This window comes from Merops nubicus, unplaced genomic scaffold (assembly GCF_000691845.1).
Source record: "Merops nubicus isolate BGI_N331 unplaced genomic scaffold, ASM69184v1 scaffold5945, whole genome shotgun sequence".
Lineage (NCBI taxonomy): Eukaryota > Metazoa > Chordata > Aves > Coraciiformes > Meropidae > Merops > Merops nubicus.
The window spans coordinates 4589-24205 of NW_008610142.1; the positions used below are offsets into that span (position 1 = coordinate 4589).

The window sequence follows — 19617 nt, forward strand, 5'->3', positions numbered from 1 at the left end:
TCACCAGTTCTTTTCAGAATATTCATATTAATAAGTGCTGATGGACCGAGGACAAGAAATGGGTAACCTCACCACTCTTCCCTTGAGCATGTCATGCTTTGACCTCATCTAAAGGAGGGGTGCACTGCTGGAAGTGTATCTTGCCACAGGGTTACACTAGGAGCCAGGGACAACAGATCCTTCAGCACCACCAAAATCTCCCTTTGCCTCCCATGAACTGGGAGTGTCTCCCGCCATAAGGCTCTAACTCCACCACTGTGCTCTTGGCCGGGAGGCTCGCAGATATGTGGTTCTTGGGAAGGACAGTGCTCAGGATGATGCAAAGGAATGGCCCAACTGGCCTCAAACTCATCTCCAAACAGAGACAACAACAGCTGCTACAGGAGAATGAAAAGTCACCCTATAACATGCCTAATTACACAGCTCTTCCCCTTTAGGTATGAAAGAGTTTTATTTAAAGACACATTTGCCATCCCCTGAAGGGCAAGAGGAGATCAAACATGAAAAAAGTTGTTTTTTCCAGCTACCATAACTTCAGGTTTCTTTCTAAAGTCCAGATCAAACATGAAAAAGTTGTTTTTTCCATAACTTCAGGTTTCTTTCTAAAGTCACACTAGGGAAGAAAAAAGCAATCAAATTTTTTGAAGGCTCTCCAGCTTCTTTCCCTTCTGCATTCTGCATCAGCAGCTTCTACACCTAATTACTTTTCCTAATTACTGTTGCCTTGCACCATGCTTAAACTGGCTACATTCATCTGGGTACTGAATTCAAAGAAGTATCTCCTTGCTGAAGTCCTACCATTTGCACTCCTTCAGGAAAGGGTGGAGGTGGAGTGGAAGGGGAGGGAAAATAATTTATTTTTTTATATGAAAAGTAGCCTACTGAATGGAATGTGACACCAGAAAAGGCCTGACGGGTCTCCATGGGGCCATATTTTGAGCTCGCTCATTTGTATTCGTAGCACCAATTAATAAACTCCAGAACACAAGGACCTGGAAATCTCATATAGTAAAGGGAAAGAAAAAAAGGTTTGAACCCCACTGAACCACATGGCAGCGGAACCTCTTCTGAAGAGGCCCCCTTCATCTCAGTCTGACCCTGTGGAAATCTTTACTGCAGACCTTGATAGGGGCCAGCTTTAACAAGAAACATTTTCTGGAGGTCCCTCTAAACAAAGGAGATTTTTCTACATGGTGGCAAAGCTTCCATAACTTTAACCACTGAGGTACTGCAGTGCCGTATCCAGACCAAACCTGGGCGATACAGACCTTGTGAAACTCAAGGGGGGTAGGGGACATGATTTCCTGCATCTCCTTCTCAATCTTCCTCATGTCCAGGTTCCTTTCATTCTTCTTAGCGGGGGAGCTGCTGCTCTCCATCTGTCCATCACTACAGCCAGAGTTTGCTTTCCTCAGTGGGCTCAGTCCCGACGGGTTGACAGAGTCCAGGAGCAGCTTGCTCCCCTCCAGGCCCAGGTTGTGCACGCTCCCTGTCATGATGGATGCCTGTAGGGTGAGGGCACAAAGTCACTGCTGAGCCAGTGGCAGGAAGAGATGGACCATGCTACAACAAAAGTGGCACAGACAACAGGGGGGCACCATTGTTCTCAGTGATCAGAAAATAAGTACCAAGAAGCTCTTCCAGTTCACTACAAAAGCCATTTCCAGACCTCACAGAAGCTTGCTGCGAGGCCTACCACTGACCTGCTGTGTGCTCTCCACCCCTACCTGAAGCTCAGAAAGAAATACTTGTGAAGCATCTCCAGCTCCAATTCCTTACTTTTTGATGATTCCTTCTGCACAAACAGGGCCAAGCAAGCGTCATATTGTGCAGGAATCTTCTTGGTAGTCAAGAAGGATGAATATCCCGATCCCAAGTGGCTCCCAGAGGAACCAGTGTCTGCCTGGGTCTCCAGCCTGTCCCTGCAGGCTGTAGCTCACCATCAGCAGTGCACAGTACTGGCAATGGCCCAGGGTAGTCAATACACTGGACTCCAAGGAGGCCAATTCAGCAAAGAAATTAGGATTTTATCTGTCAGTAAATGGGAGCTACCACTGAGGAAAACCGAGTTTAAAATATGAAATTAAGTAGTATTTAAGCCTGGTCATCCTTGATAGCATCCATTAAAAGATGCCCCTAAGTAGATTCTACTCCATTTGGCAATGCTTTTCACTAATGAGATTACATTGATCAAAGCTAACGAAGGAGTCAAGAATCCAGTCTGTGGAACCTCAACTGGCTCCAGGACACAGAGTCCATTTAAATGGCATAATGAAAACTGTCATTTCAAAGTTCAGGCTCCAGGGGTCTGCAGTCCCATTAAATGTCAAAAGGTAGAAGAAAAAAGGAAAGGTAGGGAGCAGATAGCAAAATTCTGCAATGTTAATCATGGGAAGTCAAAGAGCAATTGCTCCTGGGCACAGGGGAAATACCATCTGGCTACATCTCTAATCAAGGGCCTCCAGCTCTTTGCTCCAAGCTGGAACAAGGACAAATAAAGTGAATTCTGGTGGTAGTATGAAAATGCCAGCACTACCATGTTATCCCAAATAGGGACGGATAAAATAAAGAAAACCTTTTAGCTTTGCACTTCTCAGGTCTTCACACAAAAATTACTTCATCAGCTTGTGTTCGGACAAAACTCAAACACCTGCTATGTGCTGGAAGGACACTGACTTACCCCACCTGAAATGCAGATGCTGACTGACCTCAGGCAGGATGCTGTGCCATGCCATGCAACCCCAGCAGTGCAGAGCCAGTGAGGGGAACAGAAAGGCTGGGGCACGCTGTGCTCCTGCCCTCCCTCATGTGCTGCAAATACCATAACTGGGCAGTACCCAACAGCATTCAACTCCTTCCCATCTTCAAGGTCTTTAAATACTCCTTGCAGCATCATAAGCAATTTGCCAGGTGCTTTGGGTTAAGTGCAAGCAGCCAACAGGGCAATTCCAGAATCTCCTTCTTGTCCCCAGAATTTTTCCGAAGTATTCTAGAAAAGTGCTGAATACACTACAATCCTAGAGGTACTCAGCTTTTTATAAATTTTTTTTACATCTTTAAAAGCATTGCTATAACTATCAAAGCTCCAAAGCCTTAAAGGTGAACCAAAAGCCTATGTGTCCCTGCACCACAGATCCCTGGAAAAGGAAAAGGAGTGGACAGAAAGATATTTTCTCTATCCTGGCATTTCACAGTATGCCAGAAAATCCCTTCTTTTACATTTAGATGTCAGCCATTATGCAGAAGAGAAACATCTGTGTATTATCTCAGCAGGCTACTTTTTCTTAAGCTGTCAACAACAGCTCAGAAAGGTTAATACTGGCTGCCTAAACTCATTTCTAAATACAGTCAGGTCCAGGAAATATGTGATCAAGGGAAGAAGTTACAGTTCGTGGGGTTTGTCCATTGGTTTGTTGGTTTTTTTTGGTTTTTTTTGTTTTTTTTTTTTTTTTTAAGTTACCATTTTCTTGAGCAGTTAAGATAATAAATACACTATTTCATGCTTCAACACAATAAATTCAATTGAGATTTCCTCCCCCACTGACAGTTGCTAAGGATCAAGGAGGAAAGAACAATTAGTAAGTCTCTTGTCACCATATAGACCAAAACAGGAGTTTCCTTTTCCACCTCCAACTATTCAGAAATTGTCTTTTATTTTCCCCTCTGAAGCCTAAGCAATATGCATTTGTGCATAAAAACAGTCCCACTTGGGGTGATGGAGGGCAGTCAACCCTCCCCAGTCTTCTGCACCCAAGAAGGCAGGAGGAGACATGAGCTTGTAGGGTCCTGCTCCCTCTGTTGGGCTGAATAAGGGCCGGGGGGGGGAGGGAGCAGTATGGGTCCCATCCTGCTGGGCAGGTTTTCTTCCTGCTGCTTGACAGTCCCAGGGGAGGCCTTTATTTGCATCCCACAGCTTAGAACTCCAGGCTCCTCATCCCATAACCGGATACAATAACATGACCTCCAAAGCATTTTGGATAAAGAAAAGAGAAAGTGGTTTGTGAAGAGAGGAAACACCTTTATTTCTGCAGGAAGCAATTACTTTCTCAGATTTTTCCATGGGGAAGGCTGGCTGAAAAGCTTCCAATTACCTATTTCACTGCAACAGTTTCCGGCAGAGTGACAGCTGAATGCAAGATGTATGTTGGGCCCATCTGTATTTGAAGCAAGCCAATGCTTCAGTCCCAGTAGAGTTCTTGGGGGCTCTTTCTGCTTGGCCTTTAAGTGCTCTGGACAGACAAGATCTTTCCAAGCAGCGGGTTTACCGTTGGATAGGAAAGGTTTGCCAACAGTCATGTGAAGACTGTTGGCCAGCAACAGCTTGCAAAAAGAGCATGGAGTTCCCTGTGGGTAAGCCATCGGCTCAGGGAAAGTGCACGCAAGCAACTGTCTAATGAGACACAGTTATCCATTAGCACAAACACTGACACGGGTTAAACCCGAGCCCTTCTTCACACCACCCTCAGCACAGGGATGCTACGGGCAGTTAACAGATCTGGGCAAACAGCCTGACATTCACAGCAAGGACAAAACAGCGCAGCAGCAAATTCAGAAAGCGATTTACCTCAATCTCCCTCAAAAGTTCAGATTGGCCACACGTTTCCAAATCCTCCAAAGCTTCTCCAAAAACACGCCAAAAACTATCCTCGTGAGTGGTCTCAAGGCCGTTTTGGCGGTTGGGGTATCTGTTGTAATGTAGGAACCAAACATTGTCATCACTCTTCTGCAGCGGGATGAAAGCCGCAAGGCTACAGCAAGTGTCTCACCAGTAAAAGCAGAGACTTGAGGAGTCTTCATATACAAAAGCAAACAATATGAACTTTTCAGACAAGAGTCCGAATACGAGACCTCCATGCATTTACTAACGGGGCAAGTGTCCTTCAAAGGAAGAATTAAGTTGGTGTAGTAACGTCAAAGTTCAAAGGGTAAATTAAAAAGTGCCTGTAGGAAGATTGTAGGTTTAGGAAGACGTTTTGGTGAAATAGAGAAGTGAAAGAAAAAAGGATGCGTTATGGGTAAACCAGGAGCCTCAGAGACTGTTAGTACAAAGGCTGATGGGATAGAGCTCAGATCTGAGACACAGAACACCTGAGAAGAGAGAGAAAAACACAGAGGGTAACAGACATGGTGAGAAAATGATAAATACATTAGGTCTCTATGAGAGTAAATAATGCAAAGATGTATATAAAAATGACTGCTCTGGGCTGGACAAGCAAATGCACACTACAGCCAGCAATATTGCCAGTGCCATGTATTACCCATACAAACCAAGTTCCATCTGCTTTGGGATGGTCAGGGAACTGAGCTGCTTCTCTCAGGAGGCTGTTTTTTGCCTTTTTTTTTTTTTTTGCTATGTAACAGTCATGGCACTTAGAGCCGTGTAAGGATTGCCACCAGTTCTGTCTACAATAGAGAGTAAGGATAGACAGAACCTCTCTCAAGCTAGTACAAACACACGTGAACGTGGACACCATATGTACCTTGCTGGGGCTTCTGCAATCTCCCACCTTGGCAATTTCAGCTTCTCTATCTCTGACCACAAGCCAGGGTCAATGCTCGGACTTCTAAAGCAGATAGCAATTAAACATGCTGAAATCTTCTGAATAAGCCAGAGAAGCAGGTGACACTGGACTCTGCTTACTGAACAGCAGATCCCAAGAGGACAGCAACATTAGAGCAGCCCTAATGCATCTTCTACACATGTTACTAGGAGCTGCATGGACAAGGCTCCACCTCTGCAACATCTGGCAGCATCTAGCATGGTTTAATGGTCATCAGTGCCACAGACAGGAAAGGAAGTCATCATCAGAGCCACTTAAAAGTCAAAACATTTTACCTGAGTACATGCCAAAGAGAGGCTGGCCTGCATTAAATATGTGACACCCTGGGCTATTAATGGAGCTTTCCCTGATCACTGTTAACTGCACATGCTTTGATTTTCACCCACGGGTTTACATGGGAGCCTGCAGCAGGCACAGCCTCACACACGCTTTTGCTCCATGTAGGGCTGTGGCCTGCCTGCAGAGTGCACGTCTGACATGGCTTACTGCATTCTACATTCGCCCCCTACCTTTAATCTGCTTTTAAAGGACACTCACATTTACACCAGGCAAAAAAGGTAAAGAAAACACCCAGCAAGACTTTATAAAAACAAACCAAAATTTCCCCCCGCAGGAATTTTCGATTCTTTCCCCTTACTCATTTCCTTCCTCTGCTCCCAGGTTCCCAAAGAGGCAAAGGTCCCTTCCAAGTTACCAGTTTCTTGCCTCTCAGCCCAGCACTATACCCAACACGGGCAGGACGTGGGTGAATCAGCAGGGGCACTCACACCACTGGCTCAGCAGGTTTTTCCAGGCCAAAGGCAGACGGGGTTAGAGATATTTTGTTTTTCTCCTTAATAAAAAAGGGTCAGTGGCATGAACCATTTCATTTGCACTTTGAAACCAGGGCTCAGAGCCCTCCTGAGGGACACGTGGGGCTTTGAGCGCTCAGATTTGCTAAGCTGGGCTGTCAGTGGCCTCACTGGCAGGGCCACGAGGGATCAAGGACCGCTGCAGGCTGGCTCTAGCTGAGAGGCAAAACAAGAACAAAGTCTCCGCCACTGCCAGCCTTCCTGCCAGTCTGATCGTCTTTAAATAGGTGGAAATGGCCATGAGATGTTCTAAGGGTTTTGTTTGGACAAACAAAAGTTAAGGAAAAAAAATAAGAAATAAAAGAACTGACAGTAACAACACGACACACACAACTGTGGGGACCCTGCAGAATGTCATGGGGAGGGTCAGCTCCAGAGCAACGAGGCGTCTCCTCCATGTGGGACTCAGTAAGGGGCAGCCTCTGGCCAGAGCAGATCCAGCAGGATTTTCACCCAAAGCGAGGGGCAGCTTCAGCCTCCTCCACAGGCTCAGGAGGTGTTGCAGGATTTCTCCCATGCTGGCCGAGCCCAGGCATTAACCCAACCCTGTTACCTCAGCATGGCTGTTTGTGGTGCTGGAAGGACTGAAGTGTGATAGAGAGATGTTCAGCCACAGCTTTGGGAGATTGTAACTTGGACATGTAACCTCAGACTGGTCCTCCAAAGAACTCTGGTTGGCCTTTTCTTGCTTCATGCATTAAGCTGCTGTGAAGCTGCAACCTCCCTTGAAAAAGTCTGGCCAACACTTGTGGGGCCAGCCGTGATCTTACCTACTTGTAACACCTAAACTACGAAAATACTGCAGCCCTTACATAGCAGGAATATGAGAGGTGGTAAGAACCTGTGGTCCATGCAGCTGAGACTGCCCTAACTACAGACACAGATGTGAGCTGGCCATAGCAGAGGTGCCACAGAGCTACACCCAGGGTAACCTGGCAATGTGGAGGTGGCTCCACAGAGCAGGTCACCAGCCCAGCACCCCTCCCCACGGCTGCCTGATGCTGAGACGGGGACATGGTTGGCCACTCCATCACATTCCCATGCCTCCTCATCCCTGTGCAGTGACATCCACAGTCGCAGACAGGCCTCCCTGCCTCCTCCCACCGCTCCGTACCTGCTGGGCTTGTCCCAGTCATCTTCACTGAAGCTTCCATCTATGTAGGGGTAGCTTTTCCTGGGGTCCCCTGGAGGGGTGCTGCTCTTTTGCCTGCTGTGTCTCCATTCGTGTGGATGGAGGGCTATGCCTGCAGCCTGAGGTATGTATGTACCTAGGGGAGGCAAGAGGTGGTGGAGAGAGAGGGTAATACCTGGTGAGAAAACCCAAATGGAGTAAGTCACAACAAGTCAGGAGAGCCTCTCTCCCCAAGTCCCAAACCTGAGGCTGTATGGATTGCACACTGCTTCAATCTCAGTCATCCAAAATGGGTTGTTCTTCCCATCTCATCTTGCTTTAACCAAAGCAGCTTCTCAGGATATTGTCATAAGGTGCCTCATTTCTCCTTTGCTCCCCCACTCCTGAGTAGTTTTGTGGTGTGTGTTACATCTGGGATCCACAGACCTGGGACTATGCATTCCCACAGATGCAGGTCCTGGCCCCAGCCAGCTCCAACTTCGGGTAACAGTTCCTGTTTCCACACTGAACTCAACAGAAATTGCACTGTTGAAGCAGCCACCTTTAAATACAGCAAGTCCTTCAAAGGGTAAAGAGAAGATGCTGCCAGGCTTCCCTCAGCATGCCCAACCACATTCATTTTAAACGATTACGAGGCCTGATTTCTATTAGGAAAAAAAAAAATCTTTTCAAAAGAAAAAATAAATTAAAAAATCATTTATATTATCAACTGTCCTTGGGACTTAATGGACAGCACACAAAAAAAAAAAAAAAAAAGAGGATATAGAAGGACAGCAGCAGAGAAACTGCAGCCAGAAGCAACCACCTCCCTTCAACAAGTGTAATGGTGCCTGGTCAGGGTCACCAGCTCCAGCGTGCTCAGAAGAGGAGCCAGCCCTGATCCTGAGAGCTGCCAGCCAGCTCCTGTGGGCAGCAGAGCCCTCCCATGCCTTCAGGATCAGCTGGTGCAGGTACAGAAAACTGTTCCAGGGCCGTGTGTGTGAAAGGCAAGGAACAGGAAGAAAAACTGCTGGCTTGAGAGAAGCCAGAATCTATCACTTTTGACAGGAGATCAATACAGACCCTTAGGATGAAATCAGACAGGTTTCTCTACGTCTGCCCCATGGACTTTTCCATACTGCAGTGTCTTACTCCAGAGATGCAAATCCATCACTACCAAATCACAAGATCTCTGGGTCTCACGAGGAGCTGCAGGGACAGAAACTTTTCAAAACAGAGCATTCTTCAGCACTGTCAGTGCCATCTCCAAAAGAAATAAATCCCCCGATTCCTCTGCCCACCTCCTGCTGCCCATTCAAGGTTTCAGAGAAATCCCTGCAGCCTTTCCAAGAAACACTGTAGGCTTCCATCACACGCTGTGCCAAGCCAACAGGAAGAGGTAACGGAGAAACACATAATTAAGGGAGACTTGACCTCCCCAAACAGCTAAGAGCACTGGAAATACCCCAAGACAACGCCAGCACTTTCGTTGAAAATGCCAGGTCCTGTTACTTCACTTAGCAGAGCATTTCCTCTGTGTGTTTTTAAAGGTTAGGCTGCTCTGGAGAGAGCCCCAGAAAAGTGCTTGCCAACATCTTACCGCAGTTAGGAGCATTCACTGCCTGCCAGAGCAGAACACGGTCCCTGGGTGCAGGGCAGCAGGTTTGGGCTGGGTGCAGAGGGCCGTGGACCAAAGAGCTATGTGTGCAAAGCTGTCGCCTGGGTGCCACGGGTTTCACCACCTCCTTCCAGGGAGATAGGCTGGATCCCTGGGATTCAGAGCCACCTGGTGGCATGTTCCCATGGTGGCACATCTCCCTCACCCAAACCCTTCCTTGAGTTCTTAAACCACTTCCTTGAGCATTTTCCTAAAGATGTGGATGAAGCTAAAATCTACAGGGCTGCAGAGCCCGATCTGCAGTTCACCATTTGGAGTGTAAAGTCGTGTCTTCAGACTCTGTGCATCTAGTCTCCCTGCATCCTGCCTTCCCTACCCATCCCCTGGGAGCCCTGCGTGTCCTTCTCCCCTACCCCCCAGCATTCCTCTTCCCAGCCAGCACCAGTACACAGCCACGCAGATAAATGCAATCACCAGGGAAGACGAGAGAGCCCCAGCAGCAAAGCTGCAGCCTGTGGATGTGGGGTGACCTGGCACCAGTGTCCCCCCGGGGCTCCGTGCTCAATTACTGCTCCTCAATTTCCCGGTAAAAGCCATCGCTTTGCTAAATCCAGTGTCCAACCTCTGTTCATGTTCAATTAGATGGAGAAGGATTGCAGTATTATGAAGGCCAGGGGATTCCTCCTTAATGAAGCCTCCAGCCCCAACGGCACTCCCAGCTGAAGCTTCAGAGCAAGGCTGAAGGCAGCTGCAGGTGTGGTGGCACAGACACCTGCGCTGTGCCGTCCAGGGAGCCATTCCCATCTCACAGTGAACACAGGCACACACCCTGCTCAGCACAGCAAAGGTGCTTTGCAGCACCCTCCTCCAGCTTCCCTCCTTGCTGTCACGTTCTGGTCTGGGCAGTAGTCCTTTCACCATCTTCTTTTGCAGAGGCAGTTCAGGGGTTTGGTTTGTTTAAACACAGGCTAATACTAGCTTGTGTCTCTAAATCTGTACTGGAGTAACTATTTTCCAGTACTTTTCTCCAAATAAAAATCTATTCCCATGACTAGAGCTTCCTCCATTCCAATTCTAAATGTCTGCCAGAAGCCACAGCTGAATAAACCTGGCCTCGAAGACATATGTTCATCTAATCACTCACCAGAGAGTCAGCGATACTTTCTTGTAGTATTACCTTAATTATTTTGTTAAGTGAGTGCTTCTAGTCACAAGACATTCTTGTGGATTTTAAAACATCCTAAAGAGGATTAATATGTCCTACAAGGCCTCTCTGGAGAATTAAAAGTGAGCTATGGACCAAATACTCTGTAAAACATACGGCCAGTGAATACTTCCTCTGATTATGTGAATTATAAAGCACTGTAATGGTTTTGAAAATGCTGTGAACATTATGATGCCATATAAACCAGAAAAAATGTGCCAATAAAAACCTAAAACAGATACATCAACTCAGAGCACTACATGAGTGTACTTTAAAATACATTTTGTTCCTTGCTGGAAGCAAGAAGCCATGCAAATGTGGTCAGATCACAGGCTTCAGCTCAGGTTCAGTCTCCAGATAGGTTCAGAGGCTCTGCCTGTCTTCACCTTGGCCCAGAGACCCCTCAGAAAAGACAACCCTGGCTTACCTTGGCTTCCATACCCGGCATCAATGCCAGAGCCATCCCAGGACTCCATAGCACTGTCCACGCTAGGAATGGTGGTGGAGTATATCTCAGACAGCTTGCTAGTTTTCTGGGAATCTGTCAGTTCATCTTCTGGGTCGCTCACTTCATTTATACTGCCTGACTTCTTGGGATAGGATTCTGAAACCAGAACATGCTGCTTTAGCAGGCACGAAGAGCAAGCCTCAGGGAAAGGCTTATGCTGACGTGGGAGCAAGCCCAGGTGCTGAAAGTCTTTTGAAGTACCTCTTTAGCTCTTCAAATGTAGCTGAGGAATGCCTGTGCAATGCAGTTGAAAGCATTTAATACAGTACTCTTATCTTAACCTGAATTGATAAAAAATACCCTTCTGAGTTTTTAGAACATGGAATATAAGGAGCAACCACGGGGATTTGAGGATTCCCAAATACAAGAGAGTTGGGACCTAATCTCAATTCACAAGTGCATCTTCTTGTGCCTTTGTAAGCCTCCTCCAAACAGCCCTGCCCCAAAGAAGTGTTGGTCTCTCCAAGGAATAGCCCATAGCTCCTCTGGTCTCAGAGAGTCTCCTTTTTACTCAGACCAGCATCCGGCCAGGGGCGCGGCTGCAAACCTTCTGTTACAAGCAGATGTTTCAATGAGATTCCAACAACAATGCAACCTGGTCCCAAACTGCAGCAGCTGAAGTCACAGACCCCTTCCAAGACTGCACAACCTTGTATCAATTCAAGGCTAATCACCACCTCTCCAGAGTCTCCCATGCAGTCTCATGACAATGGTGGAATTCCTAGGCCTGGTATTTTGAGACTGAATTTCCCCTGATGAGTGATTGGAAAATGGAAAGCAGAATGTGGATGATGAAGCTCATATCTCCCCTTTCATTATTTTAGTAATAATAGGCCCTTATTATCATTACAGTAAATTCCCTTTCAGGCAAAAAGCAATGCAAGGAATGGTTTCTCAGCACAAGCGTTTCTTTGTACCGAATATTTTAAGGTCCTCATTGATTAGATATCCTGTTAGCCATCCACACCCTGGATCTCCAGTGCACACAGGCTAGGATAAAAAGCCCTCTGAAAGTCTGCATTTGTTAGTGAGGACAGATTATTTTACCAAACAAAGCCCAGTATCCTAAAAGTCCCTATTTTTCAAGCATTCAGAAGATTGCTCACCATGATTAACTCAAGATTACCTTGAAATTTCAATTTACACCTGCATCTTTCTCAGAATGATTAACAAGTCTCCAACTGGCACTTGCATGTCAATTATTTCAGCGAGTGGTTGCAGCAATGCTAAGTGTCAGCAGGGGTAAAAAGGAGTATTTCAGACCAAGGATCAAGACACTTGGCTGCAGAGAACAAGACTGGGATTTCTTCAAAATGCATCAATTCCCCAGTTCCAACTCTATTTGCTAAGTCCACACTCCCTGCCTGGGCTTCCTCCATTTGTAAAATAGCTGCATTGCTACACGTTTGCAAACTGCTTTGGAGTCTACAGGAACACTGTGTTTAAGAGGATAATACTCCTTCAGATGCAGGACAGACATTTTGTGGGCCACCCGTACTTGGAAGAGCTTGATCACTTGATTTCTTGTAATTCCCACAGCATTGTGGGCCATTGGCTGGGTAGGTCCAGCTGAATCTAGAGACTGCAGGAGCACAGTACAAAACAAAACAGAAAATACTGGGTGTGGGGAGGGAGATAAATGCAGCCAGAATCAGTTCACGACTTCTGAATTTGCTGAAAAAGCCTCTGTTGGGCTGTGATTATAAAGCTGCAGAGAAAAGCTTGCCTGTCCCCTGGTTTTGCCAATTCCCCATTCCCCTAAAAATCAGCCTTGCCTGTACTAAGTATGCTCCTGCTCTTTGACACCATGTCAAGAAGAACAGCTTTAAAGCCATAGGGAGCTTGGCAGGGAAATGAGAAGGGGATTTCTGGAGTGAAGGTAGACACTTTGAAAGATGGTCTTAGGACCCCAAGCCAGGCAAAGGTGCATGAAAGATTTATTGCTAATTGCTTTCAAAAAGTTGAATTAAAGGTGGGCTTCTGTATCATGGATTCCAACAGTTCAGAATCCCCCTGCTCATTTTGGGGGTTATATATTTTAAAAAATTCTTGCACTCTATTTTTGAAAGCAATTTCTGCTTCACTTCTGCATGAAACGCCCACACAGACAGAGAACAGCACCAACAGCACAAGGTGTCAATCTGGAAAAAAATTATTATTGCAAATAAACGTGTTGCCTAGTTTCTTCCCAGTACCAAAGGGAGCCCCTGGGTTGCCCCTCCCTCTTTTTTTTTTTTTTTTGCCTGTGAATCAGAAGTTAACAGAATACCCACCTTTCCCCTCTGTCCCCAGCCATGCCCCTGACCACGCCGCCTCAGCTCACCTTCCACAACCTAGGAAAAAAACCCTGCAGCACTACCTACTCCATCGCCTGGGGTCCTTGCTGGGGTGCACCTTTGCCCTCCCACCCCAAACCAGGCTCCCCAACTCACTCTCTGTCTGCTTCTTGATCTTGAGCGTGACGGTCTCCCCTGCCATCTGCAGCAGGTGGATGGCTTCGCTCAGGGGCTTGCCCTTCAGGCTCACGTTGTTAATCGCCAGGATCCGGTCACCGATGTGGATGGCCCCGGTTCTGGAGAGAAGAGGCACAGTTAGCAACTTCAGAGAAGCAGTTTGCCTCTGTGAGAGAGGCCACTAGGTTGTCCCCTGAGGCAACAGGACTTTCAACTATGTCTTGGTTGCCCCTCGGTGTGCTGTACACCCGTGATTTCATCATCACTACCAGCAATCTGGTTCCACCCCTACCCTCTGTCTTCCACCTGAACATGTACATAGGCACAGGAACATATGCACTCCTCAGATCCCCAGCCCCTCAGGAACTGGGACTGCAGACCAGCTTAGTCAAAACTCTTCAAAGCAATGGGCTCTACATGCTAAAAGCCATAAGCATTTCCAGTGTGTGATGTCCACTGGTTGTCACACGTGGAATCAAAGGGCATGTTCACACTGATGGAAAGAAATGATGAGACCAAGCTAGAAAACCACTGGGGAAAAACAAAAACAACAACAAAAACAACAAACAAAACAAACAAAAACCAAAAAACAAACAAACAAACAAACAAAAAAAAAAAAAAAAAAAAAAAAAAAAAAAAAAAAAAAAAACACCAAACTAGCCCAACAGTGCAAGCATGAGCTGATCCAGCTGCAGATCCGTTCATGGTACATTTAAAGCTCACCCCTACACAGCTACACCACTGTGAGTTTCCAATATTGCACAGCCACATTCTAGCACTGGCTTCTGCTCTCAGCCAAAGAAATCCTCAGGCTACAGGAACAGCCAGGAGCAAACTAACAAGTCACAGCATTTCTCTCCCTCCTCCTCCATCCCTCCCCTCAGTGCCTGCCCACAGACGGGGGCTCGGCTTTACCTCTCCTGGTGCTTGCTGCAGCTTGGGGAAGAGTGGGCAGGACAGGACGTGTCCATCACCAGGGCTGGCTGCCAAGGCACCAGCTCACACTCGCCACTGGCTGGTCTGAGCTCACCACACTCCCCCTAAAGCCAGCAAGACAGGGCAGCCACCCCCTCCTCCTCCAGCAGGGCCGTGAGGTGTAGCTATCAGGAACCTGTGTAGTCAAGCCAGGAGCAGATGCAAACCTGGACTGTGATATCTTTTTGTCCATGGCAACGTACCTCTCCCAGGTTCCATCTCCTGACTGGACTGCTGCTCCTGCAGAACACATCTGATATACTGCTGCAGGCAATGCAGCTCCTTCTCACCCCAAAATATAAAATGTCTGTAGACACACTGCTGTGAAGCATATACTCTGAGTACATCAGGTTTGGAAACACAGGTAAACAGCAGGCAGGACTGTTTGGCTTGCTGCTTCTCCTGCTGCTGAGATACTTGGACAGTGCCACACCGGTCCCAGCTAGCCACTAGATGTCCGTCTTGTCTCACCAAATCAGCCTTAAAGCCCTCAGGGAAAACTAGTGCATTCAAATAAATTGCAGATCAAACTGGAACCAGAGTATTTGTCTTAAAAGTTCCATCTATGTAGTCAATAAAAAAAAGCAAGCTCAATTGCTGGCAGTTTAAATGTCCTTCGCTCGCTACAGCGGTTCAGCATTTGAGGGCCTCCTGCTGTAGCCCTGTGAACCCAGCATGTGGACACATCTACCCAGGACACCAGCCTAACTGCCCACCTCTGAACAACATGACTGCTCTGCAGAAACCATGAAGACCCTCAGCAGGGAAAAAGGAAGAAACAATTAAAAAGAAAGGTCACATTCAACCAGGTTTTTCTTCAAGGGCAAAAAGTAAATCAAAGTCCAGTCCTCTCATCTGTCCATTTCCAGACACCTCTGTGAGGACAAGCTGATAGAAGTGAGAGAGACAGGGAAAGCTGCTTCTAGCTAATGACCCTTGTGCATCTCCATCATCACTGACAGTCCCTAATTAACCTCGAACACAAACCAGTACAAGGAGCTTCATGCTCCATGTCCCTTCTTGCTCAGAGGACACACACAAGAGCACAGCTTAGCAACAGGTAAGTTTCAAGGTATAAAAGGGGCTTCAGGCACTTTCCAGCAAGCACTAGAGAAGAGTTGGGTGCATGCACCATGGCAGAGATTTACCTGGAACATCAGCAGGGCCACCATCCCTCCTCCCCTCTGCCAACATGGGTTGGTCCTGAGCACTCCTGGACAAAAACCTCCTGCAGTCATAACCATCTACTTGACCAAGTGGCTCTAGAGGTTGCTAGTCAGGCACTCTAAAATGCCAGTGATAGTCTGAAATTGCTCTTGGGGGACCCTTACATCTCGACCAGAATTGAACAGAATTGTTCAAGCACTGTCCCTTCCCCAGGAAGGACTAAGACAAGTCTCATGGCCCAGGCTAAAGCCATGTGCAGCCCCTGAAGGACGGGAAACAGAGACTAACAAGGGAGAGAGCTACTGCTCAACACCAACCTAACAACCAGAGCTGCCTCTCTAGGTTTTTATAAGATCAGAGACATACAAGGATAAAAATGTTCAAGGTCAAGATAAAACCCAAATCATCTGCATCTAGAGCCTTTTCAGCTTAGACAGGCTGCCACCTGCTGTGACAGGTGTGTGGCAGGTCCTAGAGGACACCCTGCCTTCCCCAAGTGAGCAGCCCGAGCCACAGCACAGACCTGGCCCCGTGCCTCTCCGAGAGCGGCCGGCACGTTCCCGTTATCAGACGCTGGGATCTGGTCCACCTTGTGCCAGCACTGCTGAAACGTGTCTTATGCTCCAGGCACAGATTTGAGGTTAAACCTCTGTCCTTCAGAAACTGGTCTTGCCTTTCAGAGCCTGCTTAAGGTTGCCTGTGGCACAGGGAAGCATAGTGACTGCAGGAAAGGGAGAACTTAGGGTAACACTAAGACCACCCCTCTCCCCCTGACAAGGTCGATTCACTCCCTTCTGTTACTCCCAGGAGGAAAAAGAAAAGCACCTTTCCTGCAGGCAGCCTTCATCCCAGCACTCCCCCCCACCCCCACATAGGGAGCCAAGGTTACGCAGAGGAATCCCCACGCTGCCCCGTCCCCACGTCCCCACGCTGCTCCCTGCACAGCACCCGATCTGGCAGCCAGGTGAGCGTGCCCAGCAGCTCCATCGCTCCTCTCAAAGGGCTTCTCGTGCCTTCCTGCCTGCCAGATCCTGATCAAAATTCAGCAGTACCGCAGCACTTGCCCGCACTACGCTTCTCCGTGGAGCAGTCACTGATGTGTATCTGAGTTTGAAGGAGGAACAGCCACGGCATTGCAAAGGGAACTGAGAAGAACAAGGGTATGAGAATGTCTTCTGACACCTGACAGCATTCAGGCTTTCTGTCCTTAACCTCTCTGGTGCTGGGCTGCAGGTACAGTGCAGAGCTGCTATGCAGAAAAGCCTAGGATACTCGATGGCTGTTTTTTTTCTAGGGAAAAAGACTAAATCCTACAGTGGCAGGTAGTGAATAAAATCCCCAAAGCAAAGACCCACTGATGACTAAGTCCATCCCTCTTCCTTAGCTCTCAGCAGACATTGATGCTCTGTTTTCTGCACCAAAGGGATGCGATGGAAATGTGCAGCAGCACGTGTGCCGAGAGCTCAAGGAACCCAATGCAGAAAGAGGCACTGAGCTGTTTTACAGTCTGGCTAAGAGGGAGCACGGCCTTCAAACAGAAAGAACCACAAGGCTGGATCTGCAGTCAAACCTCCCCAAGGTCTTGCACTTTACACCAGATTGTTCAGGGTTTTTTCACTGCTGTACTGCCTGTCACGCAGGACAGGGTAAAGCTTCTATGAGAAGCATGAGTCAGGGCTGCTGAAGTGATCTACTTACAAGTCACAGTTACTGTATAGACAGATTAATTAAGATACAGTGCATGACTCAGCTCCACCTTATATTCTCAGCAATGTCCTGATCCTTTAAATCCCACGCATGGACATATATTCAGAGACACAATCAACCTCTCTGGGTGCCAAAGGTAAATTTGCATGGACGTTGATGCAGTACAAATGTCTGCCCTAACAGCACAGTCCCAACCACCCTGCTTCAGGGTGCTTGGATCTTCATAGCACCTTTCCTTTTTAGCAGAAAAACACCTAAGAAGAGTTTATGACAGCAGAGGAAACTTGGTGAAGTTCAAGATCCCTTCTCACATCAGTTCAACCCTCTTCCCCAACACTCACCTTTCTGCCAGCCCTCGTTTAGTCAAGCCTGAAATGACAATAGGGTCGAAAGGTTCCTCAGTCCCAGAGATGGTTATTCCCAGTGGGCCACCATACCGCTTCAGTTCCACGGTGTAGATAATAGCACCCGTTGTCTCCTGCTCATCTGAAAGAGAAAACAAGGAATCCTGAAGTTTTTAATCAGCCACATCAAAGAGGTCATAGGAAAGACTTGCAGCATTTAGAAGCAAAAGCTTGAGGTCTTCAGCTGTGCTCATACCAAATAGAATTTTAACCTTCCAGGCTCCATTTAAGGGCAGAATAACAAAAATAGACTATAATCAATTGGAAAGTGGTGACCGGACAGGCAGCAGCTCTTATCTTTGTTAGTTTGTACTACCTATTGGAAATGTCATTACAGTGGACAGGCACCAGTTTGCATCAGGATTTCTGTACCAGAATTATCTTCATCCTTCCTAATCTTCAATTTGACCAGGTCTTCACACTGCCTTAAAATCTGCACTGCATCCTCCATTGAGCAATTGTCGAGTCGGATGTTATCAATGGCTAACAGCTTGTCTCCCGGCTCCAAGGTGCCAGTTCTACGTGGAAAGGAAAAGAAAACTAAAAGTACATTTGTATTTGCCTTTCAGGTCCCATGACACATTCAGTCCTGCAGTGGCAACAACAATATTAACTTCTTGCTGTCCTTGATCTTTTCTAGGAAACAACCATGAACAAAGTCTGGGACAACTTAACTTAAAGAGCAGAAGCTTGTGTAGAACACAGAACAAGGCAGGAAGATCAGACATACAGCCTAGGTGACATACAGCACTGAAAAACGTATTAACTGACAGATATTCTACCTTTTATGGAAACTTCTGTATGAGCACTCTTACAAAGGAGCCGTCCAGCAGCACTAAATTCCTCTGAAAGCCTTGCTCTTTGTTGTTGCGATTAGAGGTGAAGTCAATAAATACTGTTGTTTGCACAGTTCTCCACCACTGCCCACAATTCACTCACTGCCTTCATCTGAGCAGAGCCATGGTGAACTACCTGCTGAGCCACAGCATCTTAGAGAACATGAAGCCCTTTACCATATGGTCTTAAATGCTAAACATCCATCTCCTATGATGTCAGTGGACATCTGAATCAGTGCTTTGGCCACCGTCTCCATTACCTCAATTCTACTTGCTTCAATACAGACAGTTTTTATTGTAAACTCTACTGTGCTCTAAGACCAACCTCTAGGGTTCAGATTTCCTTGGATAATGGCAAAATCCAGACCCAAGTGCTACTGCTTGGGCTTCAATCTACCTCTCATTGCTGGGCTGGGCATTTTGTCATGGGTTGGCAGACGGGAAACTCTGTACTCACCTATGTGCTACACTCCCCTTCTTGATGTCAGAAATGATCAAAGGCTCCCCAGGCTTTCTGCTTGCAGCTGCAAAAGAGACATGTGGGTACAAAGCTTGGTATTGAGTCTGCCATCTAGTATGGGGATGGTTAATGGGGAGAAGGAGTTGTAAGGAAAGGGAACTTATATTCCTTTGACAAAATGATGCTTCACACTTGAACTTTGGGAGACACACCAGAAGAAAAGGAAAAAAAAAAAAAAAAGATAAGTAAATCCCCATAAAAGTTTGTTGATTGCCCTTTGCCCAAGTTAGCTAGTTTCTTCCTTCACACTCTTCCTGAAGGGGAGGACATGCAGCATCCAGCAGCAAGAGGTGGGACTGCCTGATGCCAGCACCACTGAACACCCGCTCACCCACATCTCTGACACAAGACAGGAGGAGAGCCAGTAGCTGTTGCAGTAGTCAGACATCAGCAGTGCTGCCTAGGGACGACCTAGCTCAGTGCTGTGGGCAATATAAACACTTCTCTGTTCTTGAAATAGGGTGAGCTGGGAAATTTTCCAGGTAGAAAACAATCCAGGAAAAATAGATAAAACTCTGTTTTCTATCTGGTTCAGCTCCCCAGGCCACTTCATCGTATAACCAGAGTTACCTTAGCTGGTCTCAGTGCTGGAGTTGGAAGAGGTGGTTTCCAGCTCTTCTCTCCTGCCCAGCCCTAATAACTTTCAGCCCAAAAGAGATGTAAACTCTCTGGGAGCATTTGCATTTTCAAATTTGCCTGCAA

At 47.1% G+C, this 19617-nt stretch overlaps 1 protein-coding gene across 1 annotated transcript in view; it reads right to left on the reverse strand.

Annotated features, from left to right (window-relative positions):
- The window catches only part of LOC103773425 (glutamate receptor-interacting protein 2-like), a 59447-nt gene that overhangs the window by 3327 nt on the left and 36503 nt on the right, over positions 1-19617 (reverse strand). Inside the window, exons 14-21 of the mRNA XM_008940794.1 lie at positions 18853-18919; positions 17932-18077; positions 17497-17641; positions 13286-13425; positions 10773-10949; positions 7527-7680; positions 4565-4685; positions 1269-1505 (exon numbers count right to left, since the gene is read on the reverse strand). Of these exons, the coding sequence (XP_008939042.1) occupies positions 1269-1505; positions 4565-4685; positions 7527-7680; positions 10773-10949; positions 13286-13425; positions 17497-17641; positions 17932-18077; positions 18853-18919 (1187 nt within the window). The remainder of the gene's footprint in view (positions 1-1268; positions 1506-4564; positions 4686-7526; positions 7681-10772; positions 10950-13285; positions 13426-17496; positions 17642-17931; positions 18078-18852; positions 18920-19617) is intronic.